This window comes from Hypomesus transpacificus, chromosome 1, assembly GCF_021917145.1.
Source record: "Hypomesus transpacificus isolate Combined female chromosome 1, fHypTra1, whole genome shotgun sequence".
Lineage (NCBI taxonomy): Eukaryota > Metazoa > Chordata > Actinopteri > Osmeriformes > Osmeridae > Hypomesus > Hypomesus transpacificus.
In genome coordinates, this window is record NC_061060.1 from 7,054,471 (window position 1) to 7,081,895 (window position 27,425).

At 47.1% G+C, this 27,425-nt stretch overlaps 1 protein-coding gene across 5 annotated transcripts in view; it reads right to left on the bottom strand.

Moving 5' to 3' along the window:
• The window catches only part of fgf13a (fibroblast growth factor 13a), an 85,479-nt gene that overhangs the window by 17,419 nt on the left and 40,635 nt on the right, over positions 1 to 27,425 (bottom strand). For 2 of the 5 annotated variants that reach the window (XM_047022539.1, XM_047022531.1), the window contains exons 3-4: positions 26,346 to 26,513; positions 1,407 to 1,517 (exon numbers count right to left, since the gene is read on the bottom strand). In XM_047022539.1, the coding sequence (XP_046878495.1) occupies positions 1,407 to 1,517; positions 26,346 to 26,513 (279 nt within the window). Of the gene's footprint in view, positions 1 to 1,406; positions 1,518 to 4,163; positions 5,128 to 6,610; positions 6,864 to 26,345; positions 26,514 to 27,425 lie in introns of those variants that run through there. The other 3 variants (XM_047022565.1, XM_047022547.1, XM_047022556.1) reach the window with 3 other exon arrangements.

A 27,425-nucleotide genomic window follows, 5' to 3' on the forward strand; every position in this document is an offset into this window, starting at 1 on the left:
CTCCTATTTCTCATGACTGACTAGATACGTCTGTGTTAATTTCTGAGATATAAGTGTCACATATGTAAAGCGACTAACTGAATAAAGTCACTCTAACTTAGTTGCCGACATGCCATATCCATTTATAGTCTCGCTAATTGTCTGGAATGGTGTATCAGGTATCATGAATCTATTCCCAAAGTCCCTTAATCACATCTCGTGGTCATTCCCAGGGGGGCTGTGTGAAGTGGCTCGGTGCTGGCAGACAGGTAAAAGCATGAGACAAAAAAAAAAGTCCATACCTATGCAAATCTAAAAGACCCATTCTTGTTACAGATCTCATACGAATACTATGAGACCTATCCTAGCCTTGTGTATTTGGCATTCACCTTAGGCAGTAAAATAACATGACAATGATTTCCTGTTCTTGCTTTAGTGGCTGTCCAGTTGAAACTCAGCAGGATACTTATGCCAGTCTGGGAGGACTTTTCGGGAATAAGTATGTAATACCTCAAATATGTATTTGTCTCAATATGTAGGTCCAATCTCATGTCTGCGTGTCTGCCAGTTTATATTGAAATCCATCTGTCTGCCTGTCCAATTGTTTGGTCATCCATCTCTCTGATGTTGTTTGATCCCATTGATCCCTTCTTTAATCAGCCTATTGAAAAGCAAAGTGTTGTGAGTTGTGGGAGTAATGTTAGCCAGAGCGGACTATCAATATGGGACGGATTACCAGAGGCTGTCCGTTACCACGGCAGCTCTGGGTCAGATTAAAAAAGCCAATCAGCTACTGCAGTGAAGCAAACAAGAATGAAAAACAGGAAGTAATACAGCGTGGTTTTGCTAAAGAGGACGATTTCTCATCCATTCCAAAAGAACTCTACTGAAATGGAGAGTCTAGAGGAGTGGTCTGTGTGTAAAACTGCTTTCATACCAGTGGCTGAATACATCTGAACTCAAACAATCTGTGTGAATAAGGAAGTACATAGGGTAAACTGTAAATATGTGCAACACTTCAAAAGACTGAGAGAGAGAAGGCTGACACCGACTTCCTCAGCTAGTCAGATCAAAGCCTTGATGCTCCACCACAGACGCCGAGGAAGATGCAGACACCATGCTTACAGTGGTGCTATAGAGTTAGAAGACCCGGTTCAAGTACGAGTGTGGGGAAAGTCAAGGAAACAAACTCCCCCCCCCCCCCCCCGTAACACTAGCTCAGCATGAACTGGATGGGAAACTTGAGATACATGTTAAACTCCCTTACAGGACTATCACTGAGGAATAGCCTTTATTATTTATTACCATAAGAACTAGAGTAGTTAGCTATGAAGACATAAGGATAATTGATTAAGAATAAAGTGCTCCAAATGCTGAACGTAGTGCTCAAGAGCAGGGCTGGCAAGGAAGGCAGCATGGACACTTACTGTAGCCATTGTCCTCCTCCTTTGTGCCGTCGATGGTTCCATCAGCCTGCAGCTGCAGGTGGAAGCCCTGCCGACTGTACAGCTTTGTCACGATCCCCTTCAACTGGGGCTCTGTGGAGGGAGGGAGTGAGAGAGGGAGGTGGGGGGGGGGGTGAGACAGGAGAGAGGGGGGAGGGGGGGGAGACAGGAGAGGGGGGGGAGAGAAAATCAGACTGACGGCACCAAAACTATGAGCAGGTTGGTCTCGTTTATCACGGTGTGTCATGACAGGGAGGCACAATGAGATACTATCAATTAAGCAAAGGACGCTGGAGACATCATTCATCTTCTCAAGCGCAGGCCACCTTATTTTCAAACAAGTAAAAACCTGAAAACCTGGGTCTAGCAGCTCTGGTATACAGACTGTCACTATGGTGGTCCGACTGTCAGACTGCTCTCAGACTATGGGGGTCTGGAGTGTACACACAGCCCTGCCACAGGCTCCAGACACCAGGCCGGACCTGTGAACATGAAGAAACAGCTTGAGGATCCTCCTGTTAAGCTGTCCGGCATCCAGCTCTGTGGGGGCAATCTGGATGGAAAACACAGGGCCCTGTCGCGCTGCCGCTGAGGGCTGCGATTACAGGAACATGAGCTCATAACCAAGAGCAAATGTTTTTCTAAGATAAAAGACGCTTTGATTTTGTTTTTAAATGTCAACTGTCTGTATCGCGTTAGTGCCCCCAGGAGAAATGCCCTGTTTTAAGGAAACCATTTTTGTACAGCTAGGGATACTTTTGTGTGGTAGAAAAACATTCCTTCGCTCTGTTGAAGATTCTATAAATACAACCAAATTGTTTTCCAAATCTAGGTACGATAAAAGGGTCCTATACAGAACTGTTTACTGTTGATATCAGCAGAATCATCTGAAGAATGCAAATGTTCCCTTTTCAACACGATAATTTTCCATTAGCCTTTTTCTGACACAAAATGGTTTCCAAATGGAAACTTTTATCTGTAAAATGGTTCTACAGTAAATCATTTCAATTTTTGCTTCAGGAAAAAATTACTATTTTTTTCAAGCTTTAGAGAGAGCGAGAGCCTTGTTGGTTGCACTGAGAATGCTGGTCGTGTCGTAAGTGTCATGTTCGTTTAAGTGCTGTCCTTTCCCCTGTGACTGTCTTGAGTACAGCTTTACTGTGGCTAACTGAACCTTTCATCTCCTCTCATCTACCCAATCTTCAGTACTTCCCTTTCTACCCCTGCAAAACTAGATCTAGCTACAATATAAACATATGTTTGCTTCAACCATTTGAAGACAGAGGTCCATGATTCTTCTACACACAGACTCAGACACACTTCCAGAACTTCTGAGCAGCTGGCTGCAGGGGCTTTAAATACAGGTTACGTAAGCCTCAAACCAGGAGCGTCCCTTCACTGTTTTAGCTTTGGGATTTAGAGCTGGGAGAAGGTGAAGGAACACACCCCGCCCCCCCAACCCCCCACCAAGCACAGCCAGTTACACTGTGGAAGCACCGTGACTTTCACCTGCATAATACACTTTACTAAAGCCAACAATCACTTATGTGGAGTGGAATTAAGTCATGCTCAGCAAGCCTCCATGATCTTCATTAACCCGCAGCCTGGCTCAAGCAGCTTTGTAAACCTCAATGAGAGAGAGAGGAAGGGCAGAGCTACAGAAGGCGGGAGGCAGACTGATAAAGAAAAAGCCAAATAGCTTAAACGAGAGATGGACAGAGAGAGCAGGGCGGAGCTGGTGGAATTGAGGACAGATCATATTAGATTATGGTCAGTATCAGAAGCAGTGTGATAGCCCTGGCTCTGACTGGAGGTTGAAGGTTGGAGCCGGGGTAGGGAGGCCCCAGAGGGGACTGAGCCTCCCCTTATCCATAACTTCATTAAAGACACTTTAGAGTAGCTCAGAGAAAGAAAGGGAAAGAGAGAGCAAGTGAGAGAGAGAGAGAGAGAGAGAGAGCAAGTGAGAGAGAGAAAGAGAGAGAGAGAGAGAAAAGAGAGAGAGAGAGAAAAGAGAGAGAGAGAACAAGAAAGAGAGAGCTCCTTATAAACCACAACCTCCACTGGGACAGGTTGCCTTGGAAATAGAAGTTGATAACAATGATATCAAAGATTTGATTAAACAAAACAGTTGTTGGGCATTTCATGTTTGCACTTCATTAAGGTACAGTCACAGGCTCTGTGATTTGAATTGTAAAGCATGTTTACAGTCTTTGCAATTCTGATTACATCGTGGTGCTGGGGATCCAATGTGAATATCATACAATATTGTACAATCATACAAGAAAGCCTTAAACCTGGTTTAAGGCTTTCATTTCATAACTATGCAAATACAGTTTACAATAGACCTTCTACCGTGAACTTCTTCCAGCTATTTGTCTTTTATTAAACAAGAACCTCCTTAGCTGGCTTTCCTTTGTAGTCCACCTGGGATTTAATAAACAAACTTAGAATGATGATGTTACTTCTGTAGTAAATGCACTCTGAATCGTCTCCTTTCACCCTTACTGTCGATCAACTACAATTGTTATCCACGTGGGAAAGGACTCAGTTCGCTTGGGTTCAGACAGGCTGCTCATCTTGCATAGCTATCAACCAAAAATACGACATAGGCTATATTAAACGCACTAAAGAATGTTCAATTTCAGATTATTTAAGCGGAAAAGTAAAAAGTTGGTTAAGTGAAGACGCAACAATTTAATGATAACATTGTGAATAGAATGAATAAAGCACTCATCTGACCTGGTCGCCTTCTTCGCCTCTTCTTGGAACCAAATAGTTTAACCCGAGAGAAGACGCTTAGTCGGCTGGGCTTCTCGCAAGTCCCCTTGGTTTTATTTGGGCTGCTAACGCAGCGGCAGGCATTGGATTTCTCCCGCTCCCTTGCTTGTCTTTTCTGCCTAATAAGGGAGCTGGCTATCGCTGCAGCCATTGCCAGTTTGACGGTTTTCTTGAGAAAACCTCCAGGTTCTATGAAAAACGATCTGCCCCCTTTCCTTTCTTCTTGCAGTGGATAAAGAGAATGTGACAAGAAGTTGGAACGTAAATTGTCCTTATTACCAAAATGCCATCATGCTCTGTTAACCATAAGTATGCAATTCAGCAGAAATTCTTATTCAATATGTAATATTGAATATATAAAGCACCTATTGCTAGAGCGGTAAAGTGATATACTAGATGATCATTCTCTCATGATTGCCTGGGCGTCGCTCCGCAATGGTGCATTTTTATGTCCTGGAAAAAAGTGGTCTACCGAAAAAAAAATGGGAGACACACGTTCCACTCTTGATGCACAAAGAGTTTCAGCACGCATGCATCCTTCAACTATGTCTTTTTTCAGCACCATAACTGACACGCACAAACCTGATCCACGAAGCCGTTCAACACGGTCCCACACCACACGAGACCATACATTCACATAAAGAGAAGTGGAGCTTAAGTGAGGGCAGGTGGTCGGGAACAGCGCTCAATGCGCATCCAGAGGAGAGAAAAAACACCTGTTTGCAAACGCAGAGAAAACGAATCCAATGCTGTTTTGGAGGGTTGATCTTCTGGATAAGCTATCTGCAGAGCCACATGGCGGGGTTGAACACATCTCTTAAGAGATCCCAATCCATGTTAAAGCATGTTAATGCATAAAACCCAATATCAAGAAAGCAGGCAAAGGGCTATATTTCAGATGCAGAAAGATCTCCGACCCAAGTAGAGCTCAGATTCACTGAGCTACACTGCTGAGCTCCGTGGAAGCATCCCACATAGACGCAGAACTAAGGGAGGGGGGGGGGGGCAGTAGGGGTGGAGTGAGGTAAGGAAGACAGAGTGGGGAATCTTTTACACCCAATTCCCTCAGACATTTGATTCACCCCTTATAAATACGCACGCAGAGATTCACCCTCTAGTCTGCAAACTCATTGCATTTATGACGTAAAAACAGTTTGGTTTAATGTGTCTTAACTTAACGTAATCACACTCTTGAATAAGAAAGGAGCATATTGCCTGTCACCTTACCCGAACATTGTGTTCGGGCAGGACTGTGTACGTGTGGCTGACACCTAAACAAACGTGATCGTGTTTTCAAGTGGGAATCTCTGTAACCATAGCTAGGAGATGGAGATGTAATTGGTCTCGGTCTGCGGGTCCGGGTGAAGACAAACTAGCAAACGTCTGAAAAGCAACAACATCAACAGGCAGTTTCGTACATGCTAAATTAGATGAGCTGTCAGCTTGTTCCACAAACAGAGAGATAAGCTCGTGGAAACAACACGAGAAGGTTCGCCCACATTTCTAGCTGAGCGTTGTCATGGCACTGAGGGCTCATGCTTTCAATGAAAGCATGAGCAAAACTTAGTGACCATTTGTTTTGATTTTAAACTTTAAGCTTTCTTTCTTTAACTGGAGGCTATAGTTTTATTCCATACACATTATATTTCAGCGCGCATGCACAACGTGGATTCAAAAAGAAAAACAAATAGCGCACTGCCCTGTCTTGCGTAAAATCACTGAGAGCGCGAGTAACTCAGATAATATGAAAACGTTTGTTATTTGTTTATCGTGAATCGCCGTACAACTGCGAGAAAGTGCGTACAAGATAAACTGATGAGTGGTGATTTAAGATCCTCCACCCCACCATGTCTCGCTGTGTTTTCTGTGCAGAGTACATGTTTAACAAGAGGTATTCCCAATCAATGGTGCCATCTAGAGCCCAAACCTGAAGCTACGGGAAGGGACACATATAGTGTACTGTACATTGTGCTATCTACAAGCTACTTTAGTGTCTACACGGAACTTTAGTTCTGTCCTCATTTTAGGACACAAGGAACTTGATAATAAGCTTAATAAAAGGCAAGGAAGTCCCTCAAACAATTATCACAGTCAATCTATAACATTTTGAATCATAGCCTAAGCCTACTTGATAAAACGTAGACTGAGAAATACAGTGCAAAAGTGAATGCAAAAAGTGACCATATCCGTGAGGCGGATGCTACTTCAGAACCAAGGACAGCGCCTTGGTGAGGAATGCAGAATGAAGCATGCAGAATGAAGCTTAAATATTTCTCCTCACACTTTCAATGACTTCCAAGGGGCCTACGGACACATTCTAAAAACATGCAATCTCAGGATTGAAGTCACGGACACCTATATACAGATTTTAAAGAGATAGAACAATTTCAATACAAGTAGAAACCTACCTGAAGTTGATTTTCTCAAGGGGAAAGTCATAATTTCTCTACAGACAGTGTCTTAACTACAAGCAGTCCTCTGGTAGGCTATTCCAGTGAAAGCCAGAATATGCAACAAAGTTTTGCAAAATCAAAGACAAAGGCGTAGACGAGACAGCATCGAGGCGGGGCCAGTTATAGGAAGATCATTAACGGACATTTGCCATTGTGACTGCTAAAATGGTCATTAAACATTCATTTGGAGGTTTTGATCTTCCGGCAAACGCGGGCGTGTATGCTCTAAACTGCTGTGCTCTAAACTGCTGTGATCAGTCTGAAGAATAGTGATGGAAAATAAAGCCTGGAATTGTACTTCCTTCTCAAGCAGAGAATAGTTTCCTCTCATATTACAAAAAAATTGATGTAAAGCGATACGATAATGCGCCCGGTAAACGGGTTATGCAGGCCTTTCCACTTTCGACTTAATGCATCGACCTACATCAACGGGGATGACAACAGGCATCCGTCGAGCTTTTTTACACACATTCTCCCGTTCTTCTTTTCTTGACATTTTGAGTAGTTTATTTGTATTTTATCTTTTTTTTTTTTTTACAAACTGCACAGTTGCTTTGGTTCTGACCTTAGACAACCGGCGCACGGATACTAACATTAGTGTAAAGTGCACAGTTATTGTTATGACCCTGTGATTTTTGTCCACGTCTAGAGGAAGATATAGTATTACTGTAAGCCAAAGCCGTGGATACCCTGTGATACAAATATCCACAAAGTTGTCACATTGGGTACAATTAAGTCATGTTGTATGTTGCAGAACGTTACATATGACATGACATACACCATCTAAATGCTTACAGTACTGTAGCAACGCACTATTCCATATTCATCATGATCAGACCAAAACTAGATGTTGATGCTCTGACAGCAAATAAAATGCAGTGTTTCCCACAGATTAGAAAACTATATGTGGCGGGGGGGGGGTCGAAATAATTCACTAAATCAACAACAACAAACAAATAATTTCTGCATATGCAGGTAGTGACGCTGCATACAGGGTGCTAAATAACTATTTAACTGGTCGGCTCCATGACGCCGGGTAAGTAGCTAGCTCTTGAAACTTCTCACCAAAAGAACGAAGGGGAACCTTCGATTAAGACGTGTCCGTCGGTACCTAGCGAAAAGTAGCCTCAACTTTCCTAGACCTTTAGCTACGGCACTAATGCTGAAGGCTCTCTGATGTAGCTGTCGGTCTCACTAGAACGGCGTATGCATTGTTGCTAACGTGTGCTGACGTAGTGACTGTGTGTGTATGTGAGAAAGACGCGTGCGTGAAAGAGACGGAGGGAGAGCAGGGAAAGGAAATGCAGCTGAACGAATACGCTGCGTGTTTTTACCTAAATAGCGATAAAAAAAATGTTTTACGAAACGCAATGTGTGGCGGCCGGTGTTGATTCTGTGGCGCACCGCCACAAATTAGTCTATGTGTGGGAAACACTGAAATGCTGCCTTTGAGGGTATCTCAGCAAGGCCAACTAATTGCTTTACACAGGAGTGAACACTAGGTGGAGCAAGTGACTAGCTGTAGATTACTGTTAGAGCATGTACCTAAAGACTTATCGAAAACGTTATCCTGGCTTAAACGACCCATCACATTGCTCGAACCAAAATGGAGCTAGCAAATCAATAACATGCACTAAAAGATGAGATACTTAATTGATGGTTATCGAGAATGGCTCCTCTTTTGGAACCAAAACCATACAACGACATGGGAAGTGCTTCTGTTTCTTTCAGCAGATAGTCATTGTCATTTAGCATGAAGTGAAGGTCAAAAATATCACTCTGGGTTATTTGTTCCAGGGGGGGTTCAATATGTCAGGATATTGATCTACAGCGGATGTGGAGTGAAAAAGCTGTGTTATTGAAGAAAGCATTTGTTTTCTTCCCTTCTGTCATGAGTGCATCCGCATCATAATGAGCATGGGCTCTCCAGGGAAAGCAGAGCTCCACAGCTAATGTGAGAGCCCAGGACACAGCCCCCCGAGCCCCACACCCCTGACCCCAAACCTCCTTCTCCAGCACTGTCATCTCCCCGCTTTGATGTATCTCACTCACAGAGGGCCTGGGCGTCTGTGAACGAGGACCCTGTCCTTTCTCCCTACAGGACCATCAGGTCCCTTTGTCCCCAGCTCTGCCTTCCACCTCTCAGTCTTGTATATGTGATAAGGCCTCCATTCACAGGCAGGACAGCTAGGTCTCAGGTTTGACTTCAGCAGGCCCCTGCTCTCCACCCCACTCCAGATAAGCTGAGGCTATCCGTCATGGTGACAAGGAAGCTCTGTGGGCTGATGGCTGGCTTTATCACTCACAATGTGGATAGAGGAAGGCGGAAGGGGGAGTGGGGGAGGATGTGGGAGGAAGAGGGCTGCAATAAACAACAGCCGCAGTAATGGATTCACTGAGGAGAGACTGGGGGTGGGGGGTTGCATGCATATGTGTGTGTGTGTGTTAGCGTTCGATCATGCCTGCTGAGCCTCTGCTCATGCGTTTGGGCAGGTTGGAGATGCACGTGTGTCTGCGCGAGCTCTGATAACACTGACGGCTCTGAAACGGCTGTGTCTTGGAGAGTTAGGACACGGGGAGATACGGACACAGGAGGCCCAGCTGGATACAAGGAGAATGGATAGGGGAAAAACAGACTGTGAGAGGGTAATAAAGACCACGTGAACTCGGGTGCGAGATGGAGAGATTGGGACGAGTAGAAAACACTGGAAAGGAAGACAACGAGGTGTGTTTCACGCGTGTATCTGTGTGTGTGTATCTGTGTGTGTGTGTGTGTGTGTGTATATGTGTGTGTGTGTGCGCAGGATCCCAGTGTGCTCAGGGCATATTGATTACAGTAGTGCCCTAGAATATCAGGCTACGGTGGCCTCGTCTGTGTCTCCACTGCGCCACAGGTACTACAACTCACAAGTAAACAATATTAGAAATGTTCAAACCAGCAGCACCACCAATGACCCACCCACCCACCCAGCGCTGTAGTGTGGGTTAAAGAGGGCTGTGCCAGGTTCTACCAGGTCCACTGAGTGCCAGCCAGGGTAATATTGTACAGCCTGTTGCCATTCAAAGGCACACAGATGGCGTTTACTGATCCCAGGACTGTGTGCTGTTCAAACTGTGAACATGGTCACAGAGCTCCCGCACAACACAGCCTGCCTCCGTCCTGTGCTCCGCTGCCAGCACCAATGACATCACCTCTGATGTAGGCTGAGTGAGGCCAGGCTGAATGCCAATTCATCCTCTGGACACTAGGGGGCAGCCCCGCTGAGGCACCCAGGCCAGGGGGAATGAGCGCTCCCAAGGTTGAGGACCATACTGACCTCTGGATTAGATATAGCCAAACAATTAGTACCATCTTATTATATTAATTGTTTAAGTCTATCAAGGTAGATCAGAGAGCCAGTATTATAACGGATTTTTTAGAAAATGACTTGGAGGACAAACAGAAGGATATCCAAGATAGCTTTGAGTACCTACTTCAGCATTACTGAACAGAGGACAAAACCAGGAACTTTTCGAGGGGAAAAGAGTAATTGTAATGACAAACTGAAAGTCAATGTCAATCAGTCATTCAGTCTTTCAATAATGTCTTGACAAATCAATTACCTTATGAAATAGCATTATTTGTGTTTATTAGGCAGGAATTGAATGAGGTATTTGCCGTGCAAATTTGGCATTGATTTGGCATTGCAGTCCCACAACATGCTGTACCGTGTGTGTGTGTGTGTGTGTGTGAGAGAGAGAGAGTAAGAGAGAGAAAGAGAGAGAAAGAAAGCGATGGTAAACAGCAGCCATACTAGCATCTCCACTGCATCACTCCAGACCACCAATACCATGGTGATGGCAAGCGTTGCCATGGAGACTGTCCATACGTAAGAGGGTGTGTGAGTGAGAGAGCAGCAGTGTGCAGGGGGTGAGGGAATAACTAGGAAGGCAAGACCCTTCCTCCAGCCTCCAGTAGCAGTGGCCAGGGAGGACTGGGAAGGCCTTAGGCTGACAGTCCAGACCTGGAACTCTACACTGACCCCTAGGTCTGGTGGACTAACAATATATACAGCCAGGATCACAGGAGGGAAAGTGAGGATGTTGCTGTTGTCTCCTTTGGGTCTCCCTCCAACACAGAGGAGCTCCACTGTGGGGACCATCAGCCACACAAGAGAGCTGCTTCCAGCTCCACCGTGGGACCATCACCCACACAAGAGAGCTGCTTCCAGCTCCACCGTGGGGACCAACAGACATGCAGGGAAGCAGCTGCATGTCTCAACCCTGTCACACATCCCCGCTTGTCCACAAAATACAGCTATTGGATTAAAGCTGTTCTTTATGGCTATCCAGGTGTCGTGGTAGTTTTTGCAGACAATCAATTGTTCAAGCTGAAGTCGGGTGAAGTATAGAGTTAATGTTTATTTGACGTAGGTTTAATCATAATAACGTTACCAACATAACATCATCAGCACACAAACATAAGACAATAACACAAAGACAATTCCATACAGCTCCATCTAGCATTCTAGAATGGAACCGGGAGAATCCAGCCCACTAGCATTACTCAGCTGATGGCCCTGAACCCCCCAGAACATTCTTCAACAGACCATTTTATAGATACGACAGTTCTCAAAAGTCATTGGTCCATCCTACACACCTGAAGCTATACCAATTCTCTTCTGTCATTGGTTAAATCCTTAGAACAATACAGTTGAATCCACATTTTCTTCAGACCAACTGTCTCTTCCCCCCAGGTGACAAGAACCCTATCAGGTCACCCAGACTTCATGTCTCTTAGACTTCATGTCTCTTAGTTAGGTGTTATAAAACTACAGGTGGTATCTCTACCAAATGGAGTTGAATTAACATACATTGTATCAAGCTTCTTCCTGAAACACATTCATTGTACATATAGGCCCAAAACTTCTTTCACTTTTCCACAGTTTTTCTTTTTTTAATTAATGTCATCCAACAATAAACAGTTTTTCAAAAACAAAACAAAAATCCAGCTTCAATACAATTCCTAATCAGGATACAAAATGTCATTGTGTAGTTGTCGTCTCTGGTTGTGTGTGCGCATGTGTTAGGCAATTACCCTTCCGTGGTATCAATTTTGAAACTGCAATTCCTTCCTTTGCCACCATCGCTGTTGATTCTGTCCGTAAACTGTGACAAATCCCTTTGCCATTTTTCCCTGTCTCTCTGGACACTCACGAAACCACAGCCTTGATCTTTCCGATCCAAGCGCTGTCTTTCTGGCAATTTTTAGCAGACATTGTTCAACAGACGGCGGACTAGCACATTCGAAAGAAAAAATTATGTGTATTTTATGGATTAGTTATTTTCTTATACTCCTCGTTGTTTCAAACAAACACACCTGAAGCTATACCAATTCTCTTCTGTCATTGGTTAAATCCTTAGAACAATACAGTTGAATCCACATTTTCTTCAGACCAACTGTCTCTTCCCCACAGGTGACAAGAACCCTATCAGGTCACCCAGACTTCATGTCTCTTAGACTTCATGTCTCTTAGTTAGGTGTTATAAAACTACAGGTGGTATATCTACCAAATGGAGTTGAATTAACATACATTGTATCAAGCTTCTTCCTGAAACACATTCATTGTACATATAGGCCCAAAACTTCTTTCACACCAGGCCTACGTTATGTAGATGTCTTTGGTGAGAGTGACGCTCTTCTGTTTTGGAAATTAAGTAACTAAGTAACTAAGCAGTAAACAGATGGACAATGTCAAAGTCTCTTTCTCACTCTCCACATTGTGTTTCTCTCCTGTCAATCCCAACAGGAAGGATCCAGGATACGAAGCAGAGCGGATAACCTGGCTTCTCCCATGGTGACGCCCAGCTTGTATAGAGCCCATCTTCACCGCTTTAAAGGCTTTGTCTCACGACCAGCACTGTGCTGCACATCCTTCCCACAAGAATAATTGCAGGGCTTTTTGTCACAAAGAAAATGGAGACTGTCCATCTATGGCCTTTCATATGTCAATGGAAAGTAATTATAGAGAAAAGTGCTTGGGGTTTCTTGTGCCTGACTGGATATTTGTGACCGCCGGCTCTTCTGAAGCAGAATGGCCCTTGGTGAGAAACTGTGAATCACTCCAAAGTCACAATTAGATTAATGTCCCTGTGTTTTAGAAGGGCTTTCTATAATCACACGGCGAGGTGTGCCATGTCATACTGTAGAGAATGTATACTATAGCATAATGAAAACAAACACAAGAGCTCTACCACTTTAGATTAGTCCTTACTCAAGTCTCCACCATGCCTTTCTCACACGTGTCTGACAATGACACACAGACATGGACGATGTCACTGAACACTCACGTGAACCTAGTCACGTCAATCAGGAACTCACTCACCCGGGTGCAGAGCTGACCGTTCACTGTCGGCGGTGCCTGCCAGTGTGCATGTCTGAGTCACACACACACACACACACACACACACACACACACACACACACACAGACTCTAACACACTCAGAGATGGGCGCTTGCCCTTTAACGACATGGAGAAATCTCAATCAGAGCGACAAACGGTGTGTGAAATGGCTGGGCCAGGAGAGTGGCCCTGATGTGAATGAACAGTCTCTGGCCGACACAGCTCTCTCATTAGTATGACACACACACAGACGGGAGATTGGCGGGCCTCCGGTTCGCCCCAATTACTCGGCTTCCTCCGACCCACGTCTCCCGGTGGCACAGCCGGGCGCTGGCCAACATGGATGGGAGGGGCCACTCGTCTGAAAAGCTGCAGGCCAGAGAACTAGAGGACCCCCAGCTAACCTAAGAGCTAGTAAAAGTCTAATTAACCGTGTCTGACATGCCCTTTCTGTCTGGCGTTCCCGGGAACAGGAGAAAAGAAGAGAAGACCGGTTTATTTGACGTTCGATAGTGCTTATTAAACATTTATGAGAGGATGTCAAAGTACTGGACTGACTTTGTCCATGTTCATTGATGTTCATCTAAGGTCAGTGCATTGATGTACATTGACAGGGAAAATTGTCGTGTGTTTGTATGTGTCTGTTTGCTTGTGTGTGTGCAATGACGAGACTACCGTGTCCCTGGCTTCCCCAGGGGTTTGTGGGTAAACCATAATTAAGGTGAACCTGGTTGAGAGGAAGGGGGCGTTTAAAAGCCTCTGTGAACGACAACTGAGTAGGGGGTCATGGAGAGCATAAATACCAGATTAAAAACCTGTCGACACTTTTGAAGGGTGATACGTCAACATGGAACAGAAAGAGGTGGGCCTAACTGCATAAGTGAACTAAGGCTGGGTTCATGTCCTTAGACTTAATCTAGATCTAGATGGCATAGAACAGAGTGATCTAGTGACCCTTTCTCTAGATATATCCTGCGCATTGTGTGCTGCCAGAAGGTCAAGCCAAGAGCAAGTTCCTGAGTCCAGAAGCAGGCCATACAGACAGTACTGGATCAACCCGGCACAGCTGGCTTCCTTTTCTGGGTTAACTACAGTATAAGTTCCTGCTAACACCCTAGTTCTCAATCCCTTAACAGAGAGATGAGAGAATGGGATCACAGCATCACTGGCAAAACACCCATACAGACGCACGCATACTGAACACATGCAGACCCATGCAGAACAGAGTGCACTCACATACACATACATTTTCCTTCATCTTTCTTTCTTTTCAAACTTTCACCCTCTCTCCGATTTCTTACGTTCTCCAAATAGTGGAGACACCAACACGCGCGCGCCTGGCCGCCCTCGCTGACGCGCTGCCACAGCCTGCCTTCCAAATCTGATCATGAGTCTCCAAATGACAGTTATCAAGACAGCAAATGGCTTCATCGGAGCCCGCCAACACAAAGCAGGGACAGAAGGCAGAGCCTGCAAACGTTATGCCCGCCAACCCAGACCACAGAGCAGAACAGTCCCAGTGTTAGGACTCAGTAAGGAAAGCCCTGTGTGAAATAACGTACATCACTGCAGGCCAAGGGTGACACGACTCTCTGGGGATTAAAGATGTCAGTAATACGTCATGGAAACAGCACTTGTGGCTTTAATTTCCAACTCAATAATCTGCAACGTCTCATTGGCCCAAAGCTCCTGATATCCTAGGCTGGGGTTCGCACCCTTATGGATGATCTTTATAGTGGGTGACAGGCATATGATGGTAAAGGCAAACACACACACACACACATCGATACACACATAGAAAGCGTTGAGGGAAGTAGTTACTGCAAGAGAAAGAATAGAGGTCTCTCTCACTGTCTGTCTTTATTAATAACATGTCTAATTTTACCCTTTCCAACAGGAACATCTCTGAGACCGGTAGAGTCTTACTTGAAGTGATGCTGGCCTACATTGCAGCCCTGCCTGTGTTGAGACGAAGCTCAGGCTCTGGCTCTGGGGATGAGATGGGGAAGCAAAGGGGATCCATCACAGAGGCTAGAGACAGGACTTGTCAAGGCTGTGTCTCAATACATGGAGGGTGACACCTCAGCCCCACTGTGCTCCCTCACTTTCCCTCAGAGACCAAACAGGCAGGATCATATGAACATGGTTGGGGTGGAGTTAACCAGCTGTTGTTCCCACCCCTACCTGCCAGTGGGGAAGTGTGAAAAAGTAAACAAAAAAACTCAAATTTGTTGCATTATTTGAAAGCTCTACATAAAGCTCTACAAAGACAACATCAGCAATGTCATGATCTGTAAAACACTACCAAAATACCAGCACCTGTTACATATGAAAGAAGCATGAAAAGGACTTTAGTTTATGGTCCAACCCAGCTTGGACACGTCATCTGAGTACCCTGAAGGGATGTCACGAAGAAGAATGAGGTGCGAGTCAAAGGAGGCAGGATTCTGGGTTCATTTGAAACCACCAAGTGTTTGCTCTCTAAATAGAATGCAACAGCTCCAGTGTTAGCCCCCTACCTTGCTATGCACTAATCTTAGCATCAACCAAAATATCAGCCTAGATCGTATCACATCCTGCTGCCAACATAGCTGTGAAGGTTTTTGTAAGCTTGTCGAATTAACAGATGGTAGTCCATCATAAACCAAATGTAAACCGGTAGGGGGGAGGGCTTCCTGGGGGGTTCAGGGGAGGGGGTGGGGGGGGGGGTTAGGTAAGGATGTGTAGTCTGGTGAACCCACATTCCTAAGATATAACCTCCAGGAAGGTGTCTGATTTCTTTAGATGAGAAACTTGGCATGGATGCCTGGCATTCCGGCAGCCCTGGTGTCCCTGCCAACTGATCAAGGGGGTGGGTGTGTAGGACAGGCTGAGGGTGGGTGGCAGGAGGGGGCTGAGTTCTCTGATCCACATACAGTGCAGTATGTGGTGATTGGCTGGATCTACTGGATCTCTGTAGGGTTTGAATGTACGGCTCTGCAGAGGATGATAATAAGATTAAACGTGTTCAGCAACAGATCCCTGTGCCGGGGATGGCGCACTGTGATTAGGTCAATCTGCACGATGCACTGCTCGTATGTGCAGAGTTTAAACCACCACCAACTCCCCACCTGAGGTAAAACCGTTCATCTCAGTTGAAAATGACACAGGAGGGAGGGTGACTCAGATGATGAAAGTGGGCAGGTAAATATTCGCTCCCCCTCTTAAACTTGTCTACATTTGACAGCCATTTTCTGAAATGGAGACTGTCGTATAATGGAATCAACACAAGATTCCTGTAAACAAACAATGGAGTATTTAAGTTACCTGAGACAAATGCCAGAAATGCTGGGTAGCTTTAATCTAAACATACACAACAAACAGCTATTTACTACGTTGTGGGCGTATACAGCACGCAGCGTATAAAGAGCATTGCGTATACAGAGCACAGCGTATACAGCGCACACTGCTTACTACAGATGCATAAGCTCAGTCCCTGTTTAGACTGCTGGATATTAGACCAACAGAGCTTACAATGAGTCAGACTCAAAGTCAAAAGAGGACCAAAGACTTCAGCAGTACTAAAAGCTGTGTGACGTCGTCAACAGGAAAGCAACCTTCTCTAACAAGCAGGAGAACTGCAGTGCACTTTGATTGGGCTCTGAACCATCTCAAGCAGAGCGGGCAACAGACCTTGTTGAAATATTCATGCTACTTTTTAAAAAGGCGGTCTTGCGAGGTGGGTCTAAAGTATCCACAGACAAGTCCGCCAGTCTAGCTCTTTAACTTGCAGCACATCATGTGTGTGTGTGTGTGTTTGACATACTCGTGGAGATTTGAGAGACTACACAGGGGAACGAAGGCATATTTGCCTTAATCTCAGCAGTGATTCACCGACAGGCTCACGGCCCCACCTGTTTACAGACTTGTCAGGAGTTTCAAAATGTGTGTGTGTGTCTGACATTGCTGCAGTAAAACAACCCCTCCTCTCCTCCGGTATCTCCCTCTTCTCTTCTGTCTTCCTCTCTCTCTTCCATCTCCTTCACATTGATACCACTGTAGCATGTGACAGGTCCAAAGTCAAAAGAAGATGCCCTCAGAGATGTCTCTCTCCATTCTGGAGACACAGTCGCTTTCAAAAACGAAACATCACAAGCAAGCCACTATATGTACGATTTTGTCAAGGTTGGGGGAGTGAAATCTTTCCTTCTCTGTTGTGTTTCAGTTTCCCTGTTCTGGCTCCTCTCTCTCGTGTGAGAGCTGAGAGCAGAGCTAGTACCCGGTCTGCTGTCCCCGCTCCCTCACAGACATCACCCTACCAGTGACACTGCCCGTGATGCTGGCTGTACATCACCCCACCAGTGACACTGCCCGTGATGCTGGCTGTACATCACCCCACCAGTGACACTGCCCGTGATGCTGTCTGTACGGGAGAGTTGAGCAAATAGAAAATTCCTTTAATTTGTCTTTTCTATGGTTAATTGTTTTTCTCACTCTCTACATCTCTGGGTTTGTTGTACATGTGTCAGTCTTAACTGCAGAAGAGTATTATTTCAAACATAATGAATGAACAATAGGCTTTCTGAAAGCATGGGCATTTGAACAGTCTAAATCAAAAGACAAACTGTTCTTCACAATAGCACGTTTCTAGCATGGGAATAGGAGGGGGCTAGAAGGGGATAGGAGGGGCTATTGGGGCTAGGAGTGGTTAGGAGGGGTTAAGAGCGACTAAGAGGACTTCTCTCCCCTCATTAGACCACCAGGCCAGCCTTCTTCCAGTGGCATGCCGGGGTCAGGGGTCATACTCTAATATGATTGGGTGGTTTTTCTTTGAACCAACCCCCCCGGATGATTGCAGATCAGTTGATGTGATTGGGGGCACGCATTACCACACTTTATCCTCTCTAACCACCATGGGCAGATTGGGTCTCACCAGGGATAGGAAGCAGGCCATTCCATCCCATAACAACACAGCTGTTTGAACATGTCTCACACAGAGGAGAGAACAGCCCACCGGGGGCAGTAGATAACACTGGGCCACATCCAGAGGGACCAGGGGTCTGAAGGAGACAGACACCTGGAGGAAGAGAGGAACAGATGAGAGAAGCAGAGAGGGAAGGAGAGAGGAAGGGTAGGAGCCAATGAAAGAGGAAGGGAGGGAGGAAGTATACAGAAGGGAGGAATATATGCAGTGGGAAGGAAAGAGGGAGTGAAGGAGGAAGGAAGGGAGGGAGGGAAAGAGGGAGGGAGGGGAGAAGTGAGGGAGGTTGTGACCGAGAGAGAGAGATGTTTATTAGATGACCGGACCACCAGTAATCTGCAGCCTGGTTGGGCGGATGGTAGGTCAGAGCATGCAGAAGAGGTAAACAGTGCTCTGACACGAGGTCAGATAGACGCGGCCAACACTGGTCCGCGTATGATCAACAATTCTTTCCTGTTTGCTGGCCTGCCTGCCTGCCTGCCTATTTGCCTGCCTGCCTGCCTGCCTGATTGCCTGATTGCTGTTCATTACATCATCTGGAACATGCAAGCGAGGCCTCTCTCCTTCACACGCCTACAGAGCAGAGGCAAGAACACCCGCCCAGGGTCTGACGGACCGCTGCTTCACCACGCTGCGCTAACAGCCCAGTCAGCACTGCCGGGGGAAACACACAAGTGTGTGTTCAAGTCAACTTGTTTGAATACCAGGGGTTGTGTGTGCTGTGTACACGGGTGTGCTTGTTTTTTGCACGTGCTGTGCAATATGCATATGCAAGCTGTGTGTAAGTAATACACAGTAAGTGCCTCTTTCCGTTTGCTTAAGTGTCTGTACTTCACGTCTGCTAGTGTGTGTGCGTGTGAATTGGAGTGTGTGTGTGCACATAATGTTCTGTGTTTAAACGCAAGTGTGTGTATTATGTGAAGCTGCCAGTACTGGTGCCACATTTTTTATGGATATACTACATTAAAGTGTGTACAATTATCTAAACAGCTGCAAGATTAAGGTGCTCATACAAATGCCCATGATGTACAATGCACAAGCACAAAGGCTGGCCAGGCCTGGAGGTTTGGGGCCAACTGACCCGGGATGGTATGTGAGTACGCATCCCTACATATGTGTGTGTTTGTTTGTACTCTGCTCTGTCCCTCACTGGCAGCTGGCAGCCGTGCTGCAGCTCAATACCACGCGAGTTCCACCCACGCGTTGCTTATTCATCCTTCCCCCTTGTTCGTTCGCAAGCCGCAAAATTAAATTTGGGTCTCCGGTGATGACTGGAGGCCGTCCTGTGGCCTGCATACTTATGTGGGATGCCCAGGCAGGGATGTCGGGCGTCGGATAGGAACCGGGCGCTACTAGTGAGGTGCTACCCAGTCTTCCACAGGCCACAGGCTGTTGAGTAAGAAGGACACGGCATGGGGGCAAACTGAGTTACTAAATCACCGCTTTGATAAACACCCACATGGGGTAATGGAGTGGCATGGTGTATCTAGGAACACAGCAGAGCATGCTGGGAGGAGAGGAGAGGAGAGAGAGGAGAGAGGAGATGAGAAAGGAGAGGAGAGGAGGAGAGAAGAAAGAGGAGAGGAGCAAGGAGAGGACAAGGGAAGATAAAATGGACAAGTGGAAATGAGAAGAGGAAAGAAAAGGAGGAGACCAAAATCAACTTTTTTATCAGACTGATTTTCTTCTATAAAACTGACAGACACACACACACACACACACACACAGTCAGACACACACACACACACACTCACACAGTCAGACACACACACACACACACAGTCAGACACACACACACACTCACACAGTCAGACACACACACCCACTCACACAGTCAGACACACACACACACACACACACAATCAGACACACACAGCCACTCACACAGTCAGACACACACACAAACGATAATGCCGTCTTGATCAAATATGCACAGTGGTGACGATGGGGCCACGTCTAACCAAACACATCAGACATGGCTGTGATAGCCGAATACAGTAGGAGCAGACCAGCATCCTGTTAACACACACAGAGTGTGTGAGAGAAACTCTGCAGAAAACTCCCTCATCCGTTCCATAATTCCGCAGTCCAGAATGACCTTGGGTTATATTGTGCATAAGCAAAAAGAAGACTTTGACACCTTGGCAAATACGTGTTCCCCAAACTATAACACATGATCTGTCTGTCTTTAACACATGTTTATATTGAACCAACCTAGAAATTGGACTATGTACTGTAAGGTGTTCTGTGCCTAGCTGATTTTGGAGCGAGTTGTTGGCTGATGCAATAACGTTGTCGACTTAAAGCAGCTTTAAAAATCCCTGGACCCAGTCCAGACAACTAGCAGTTGAGAAGCAAGTAAACAAACAAGCCTTTTTTTTCTCTGAAGTAGAGCGGGGGGAAAGACTAAAATCGATGTCTGGTGCACTGTGTTACAGACCGAGTCTAGGTGTCCACTGCTTTCACATCTAACAGCTGTGCGTTCCACTTCACTGCAGTCAGTTAGTTACTGGATCAACATCTCTTCCATACCAGACTACATTACTACTGTACTTGATGTGTATTTGTTTATGTGTGTGTTTGTGTGTGTCTGTTCAATGTAGAATGGAGTAAGCAGGACTCCCAGTGGCATCCAGAGTGCCTCGACACACCCCTCACTTAGACTCCTTTCCTCTCTTCCTCTCCCCTCCTTCCCCCAGCCTCTCCTCCCCTCCCCTCTTCACCCACGCCCTTGCCTCCTCTCCTCTCTGCCGTGCTTCTTAGCCCAGTAGCTGGCAAGAGACATGATGGGAGAAATTGGGTGTCTGAGTGAATCCCAGTGGAATGGAGGCCCAGACTGGCAGGCTGGCAGGCTGCCAGGTGACCCCCTTGGGACGAGACACGCCAGGGCCTTACATAACCCTGCCCGGCGCCCAGTGTGACCCTCCTGTCTGTGTGTGTTGGGGCAACTGTCTCTCTCCCTCTGTCTCTTTCTCTCACGTTCTCTTTCCCTCTCTCTCTCTCTCGGTCTCTGTTTCTGTCTCTCTCTCAAGCTCTGTCTCTCTTTCTTTCTTTCTTGGTCTCTGTTTCTCTCACTCTGTCTTTTTTTCTGTCTCTCTCTGTCTCTCTTCCTTGGTCTCTCTCTTTTGCATTCTCTTTCTCTCTCAGGCTAGAGACTTCAGGAGCTCCCAGGACGAGGCAAGGCATTGAGGTGGTGGGAATCACACAATCATAACAACCATTGTTCAACCCTTAACTGCACAGTAAGTGCCAGTAAGTCGAGAAGGACTCCTTTCCGCTCTTTAACGTCTTTAACGCTCTCTAGTATATCTTTCGCTATGGCAAGGAGCCGAGATTGAGGCTCATAAAGAGAAGTTGATTTGTCTCAGTCCCGCTGCCGCACTTTCGGAAACATCTGACAGGAAATGAGAGCGTTGCTTGGGTGAAAGTGAGAGGGGGAAAAGTGACAGAGTCGAGACAAAAGCACAAATGACTTTGAAATGGATCTGTGGAGCGGAAGGGTATTGATCGTGGCTGAAATGGCTTTTCCACACAGTGGAGTAGGACATGATCGTCAGATAAAGGGCTGAAACTGCTCTAGACAGCAAGGCTCTGAGAGAGATGACACTTGCGATGAGGCAGTCGATGTGTGCTTTAGTTTTTTTGTGTTTGTTTGGGGTTTTTTTGGGGGGGGGTGTAAGGGGAGCGGGGGGTGTTCTTACACTTGGGTACACACACAGATTTGTCCTGGGTCCGCGGGGACTCTCAAACAGGACCGGATACGTCTCGACAGCCGACCCAGGTGAGCACCTAGGATTCAGCCAGATGCAACTAGCTAAAGGATGACCTGGCTTTCTATGGCATTAGACCTAACACAATCCTGTCATATCCTGGCCTGAAGGGGCTTGGCTGTATTTCCCTTGAGCAGTGCGTTTCCTATAGAAACACTAGAGGATGTTGTCGGGTGTGCACCATGACTTTATGGCCCTTGAAGTCTGATGTGTCACTTTCTCTGCTGTATTACACTGGTACCTTGGGCCAGTCTGAATGTTTGTGCTGGTGTGAGTACCTCGGGGGAAGCACACTCCAGTGTGTGTTTGATGTGTGTGATATGTGTGTGTGGTCTGTGTCTATCCACGCCAGCTGTCAGAGAACACTCCGGTAGCCCCTTTAACAACTGGCTGACTCAACACCGTGCCTCATTGCACTGCTTACGAAGCTTAAGCCTTGTTTACACGAGGGGAATCCTACACGCACCTCCCCTGACGCTACCACACAACCACAGGTAACCATGCCCCCCCCCCACCACCACCCTTGAGTTGTGAAAGGCCCACCCCTGCCCTTGAAGGAAGTCTCTGTCAGCCAAAACGTCTACTAGCATGCTAGGCTAACAGCACCATGTCAGAGTTGTCGTGACTCCAGGGAAAAGAAGCCGGGGAGGGGGGGAGGGGGGGAGGGGCGGTGGGAGAGTCGGATCCGAATTTGGTAACACTTTACAATAAGGGTGCAAGACGGAGAGGATCATGGGAGCTGATTCTGCGTTAGTGGACAGGTAGGGCACAATAGGCGCCAAAGGGAATTCTGGGGTCTGAGAGCAGGAGATGTCATGGCTGATACTGGGGGCTGTGTAACTACATCTAACTACTTTAGTCTTCCCTGGGCCGGTCATCCTCTCAGGGACGAGAGACAGTCTAGTGTTCCCACACCAGATGAACTGCTGATAACCATGCATCCCTAGGGGACAGACAGCACAAGGTGAGACAACACAACTCTAAGACAACAGAGGACAGCAAAGAGAGTTCCTGAGTCCTCAGAGAACTCGCATACACCATCTGTCTGTCCCCAGATAAGGGAGGTAAAGACACTCATTGTCGACAACCATCTCCATCTCGCTGTCTGTTTACTTCTCTGTTTCGCGGTCGTTTCAGCCCAACTCCCTGTGGAGACACAGTCACTCTGAGATATCATCTACCCTCCGCCTCCAGCCTGTCTCTCTCTGTCTGAGTCTGTCTGTCTCTCTCTGCCTTTCTATACTATATCCAGTCTCTGTCTCTGTCTCGCTTTCACTCTGTGTGTGTCTCTCTCTTTAAACACATTATCTGTCTGTCTGTCTCTCTGTCTGTTGGTCTGTCTCGCCACTTTATCTCACTCTTTCTAGGTGTGTGTTGCTCCCTCCATTTCTCACCAGCAGGCTGCCCTGACAGAGGCTGCAATGAGGAGAGGAGAGAGAGAGAAAGAGAGGAGAGAGAGGGGATGGGGAGTGAAGTGCTAATTAAATAGACCATGATGGAGCCTAATGGACTTGGCAACTTGACTCTACTTCACTTACTCCAATGCCCCAACAGTGCCTCTCTCTCTCCATTTCCCTCTCTCCCTCACCCACTCCCCCTCTCTCTGTTGATGCTGTCATGCACAATTTCTGCCACTTGTTTATCCCTGGAGACCAAGGCCCAGAGGAAGTAAATATGAACTTTGCATCAACGCTTTCCCCAAGCGTGAAAAAATCTGCATGTGTGTGTGTGTGTATGCGTGTATGTGTGTTTGAGAGTGGAGTAAGTGTTGGGAGGCTAGCATGCAGTACCGTACACGCATGACTGGTGTTGGGAGTTATACGTGAGGATGATGATTAGATCACAAGGATCACCTCACACACACACACACACCTCGGCCCGGTGCGGTGTCTGTCGGATGCACAACCCCTGTAGAGTGCTCATCCTACCTCTTCCTAAGACAACGTTGCTGTGACATTGAAGCAATGTTAACTCCCCCCCCACCAACCACCCCTCCTCCAGGGCTCAAACAATTTATCATAAACATGATTTATTCATGCATTGTCTAATTTATGTATACACTTACATAAATAGGTGCAGTAGCTTTCACAGGGGGGGGTGAGACATGAAGGTAGGCCATGTGTTTTGTGCATGTTTTGATTGTGTGTGTACCTGTGTGGCTGCTTGTCAACAGGGCTTTGGGGGGATGGAGGCGGCGGTGGTGTGGGAGAGGGGAGGGAGCGGCGAGGCATTAGAAGGAGAGACACGGGCCCCCTGAAATGTAATTACAGAGCCTCCTCTCCTCTGTATGGCAAACGACTGGAATGCATTCTACGCCTGTGGGGTGCGAGGCGGAAGCGAGGAAGGGGAGGGGGGGGCAGGAAATAGATGAGTCTGCTAACTCCCGTCATGTCTGTGTTGTCACCTGCTCGCCTGGCCGGGCAGCAGACGGGTTCGTTTGTCAGCGGGACCGTCACGCCAACTGACAGGATGGAATATGTTTGAATAGCAAGCAGCACAGGTGTTCCGCCCTATTCCCTCTCCCTGAGAAGGGGCGGGGCGCCCGCGAGGAGAGAGAGGCTGGATCGGACGGCTACTGTACATACAGTAGGAGACCACCTCCTGGGGAGGGGGCAGAGCCAGAGCCAGCGGTGATTTGTGACAGGGAGGATGGTTGTGGTAGTGACAAGGGCAATAGGACATTGTGGCTGAGTTTATCACACACACACGTTTACAGGCCTGTTTAAGAACCCAGCTGAGTGCTCCATAAATTGCGAGGCCGGTACACTGGTAAATAACAGGAGCGGAGTTGGGACTGGTTTGGGGACTTAGAGTGTGTATCTGACCTGACAGAGTGTGTGTGTGTATACAAAGCCCTAAACTGAATTATGGATAGAATGTGTACACAGATCAGCCTTTTGGCCACCACGTTTAATCTCAACAGTGAATGAGAAAGGGAGAGAGAGAGAAAGAGAGAGGGAGAGAGAGAGAGAGAGAGAGAGAGAGAGAGAGAGAGAGAGAGAGAGAGAGAGAGAGAGAGAGAGAGAGAGAGAGAGAGAGAGAGAGAGAGAGAGAGAGAGAGAGAGAGAGAGAGAGAGAAAGACATTGAGAGAAAGAAAGAGAGAGAGTAAGAGAGAGGGAGATTGGGAGAAGGGGGTACAGATGATTGGGAAGGGGAGCTGAGATTAAAACTTGAGAGGGAGAGAGAAACAGCGAAATGAGAAAAGTCTGACAGAGGGAAGATTAGCTAGAAGTGTGTGTGAGAGAGAGAGAGAGAGAGAGAGAGAGAGAGAGAGAGAGAGAGAGAGAGAGAGAGAGAGAGAGAGAGAGAGAGAGAGCTGGATGGATGGATTAAATAGAAGGGAGGAACCCAGGAGCAGACAGATGAGACAGACAGATAAAACAGAGTGTGTGGATAGATGCTGTAGATGAGAGTATAGGGCTGGCCTCCCTGGGGCTCAGGATGAAACAGGAGGTACAGTGCAGCTGACTGTGTGTGTGTGGGTGTGTGTGGGTGTGTGTGTTTTTTGTGATACACCCATAGATACACCCAGCTCTCCGGGGCATGTCTACAGCCACCCCAGTGCTACGGCGCCTGGCTGGCCCTATCGGGGCATCCAGAGCTTGGAGGGTGGAGATGGAGGGTGTGGGGGGGGCACAAACATGGAGCACATTACACCAGTCCGTCATACGCCCAGATGAACTAGTTGCCGGTGTCTCCTCCTTCTCCATCTTTCCACCTCTCTCTGTTTTTCTCTCTTTCCCTTTTCCTCTCTCCCTCTTTTGGAAATGCAGTCACGTCCATGTTGAGCCGCAGCCAAACTGAATAATAGATCTGTAGTCCTCCATCCCTTTTTCTTTCTCCACCCCTCTCTCTCACACTCAATGTCTCTCCATCTCTATTTCCCTCTAACGCTCAATCTGTTGCGCTTCGCCTATTCTCCTCTCCATCGGCCCAGGTGAACAACATGGCTACCCGTCTCGAGAGCTGCGTCAATCAACAACACTCAGTTGCCCGTCGACCAGGCGGAACGCGCAACTGTGTTCTGTGTATTGGGGGTTCTGCAGTCAGGGGGAATCAACGTGTACCGTGCTTTTACCAAACGGCCTGGGAGTCTGGAAAGGGAAAGCATTTTCACGTGGTTGCAATCTCAAATCTTAGTAATCTACTGGCAGGGTAACAGATAGATGGAGAGATGGAGTAAGGCATGACATATCCCCCCCCCCCCCCCCCCCCCAAGGCTCCGCCTCCTCCGATGCTGTGCTCTGTAAGCAGACTTAAGGTACAAGCACACACACACAAACACACACAGCAGGGAAGATGAAAACCAGTTCCATGAAACCAAATGAGTTCTCAGGCCTAGGGCATTATACACAGTCTCACATACACACACACACACACTACAGGGGAGACGCAAGCAGGGCAGATGCTTCCAAAGATGGAACGGAAATTAAAGAAAACTTAGTTTAGGGAGTGCGAAGACAGGGTGGGAAGACAGGGTTGGGTGGGGGGTGCAAGCATCAGTCCAGACAGAATATGAGGATGGGGGGGGGGGGGGAGCATCAGCAAAGAAACAAGGACGGGATTAGAACAAACCTTCGGGCTCTGAGCTCTCTCTGTGGATGGCTTGCTTCAGCGGGCAGCAGAAGATTTCATGACACTTAGCGCGAAAGGGGGACCCTTTACTCCTTATATCCGCTGAATGGATGGAGTCCTGCCGCAACATAATGTACTCCTGGGTACCTGGGGCCGCATCATCCTGGACTGCGGTGGTGCCACAACAAAATGAACTGGGGTTAGAGAGCTCACCACAAACGCAAACCACAACAACAACAACTACAGGAACAGAAGGCAGAAACACAGGCAAATCAAAGACATTCAAAATGAGGCTTGGGTTAGCATTATCGCAATCGAGTCTTTTAGAATAGAGAGACGTGGAAAGAGAATCAGAGGGAAAGACAGTACGAAGCAAGAGAGAGCAAGAGAGAGCAAGAGAGAGAGAGAGAGAGAGAGAACATCAAGCTCACTGAACAACTTAAACCAAACACAATCAAAGTAACCACAGTGGGAGCTTCAAAGGACTTCTGCAAAGAAAAGGGTGAGCAAGAGGAAGGGAGGGCTGGACAGAAACACAAAGCAGAGGGCGGCACAGGGAGCAGTGGCACACACAGCTACTAAACACTAGGTGCTAAATATGAGCATGCTAGCTAGCTGGTCCCACGGCTGAGAGAGTGAGACACCGGGGCAGAGAAGGGCGGCCATGCAGGTCTGGCCATCCGCCAGCAGACCCACAGCATGAGGTCAGACCGAGGTGTGACAGACCCCGACCTGTGACCCCTCAATACCTGCTCCCCATCCCAACTCCACCCCTTCTGCAAGCAGAAAAGCAGATGCATGCACAGGCCACAGAGCCACCAGGTGGTCTGGAATGAGGTAGCAGCCCGGATGTAAACATGCATGATGGTCGTGTGGAGTACAGTTTCTCATCATGTTCTGAGAGAGTTCAGAACAGGGTTCCAACAAACACACAAACACAATCAACTTTCTGACAGGAACGCTCGGTTCCGTTTATCTGTTTCCTTCTGAGCGATTAAGGCTATCAGCTTTGATTAGATTCTGAAAATATCTGACCTAATTCACACAGCGAGAAGCTAAACATTTCATATTTTTAACAAT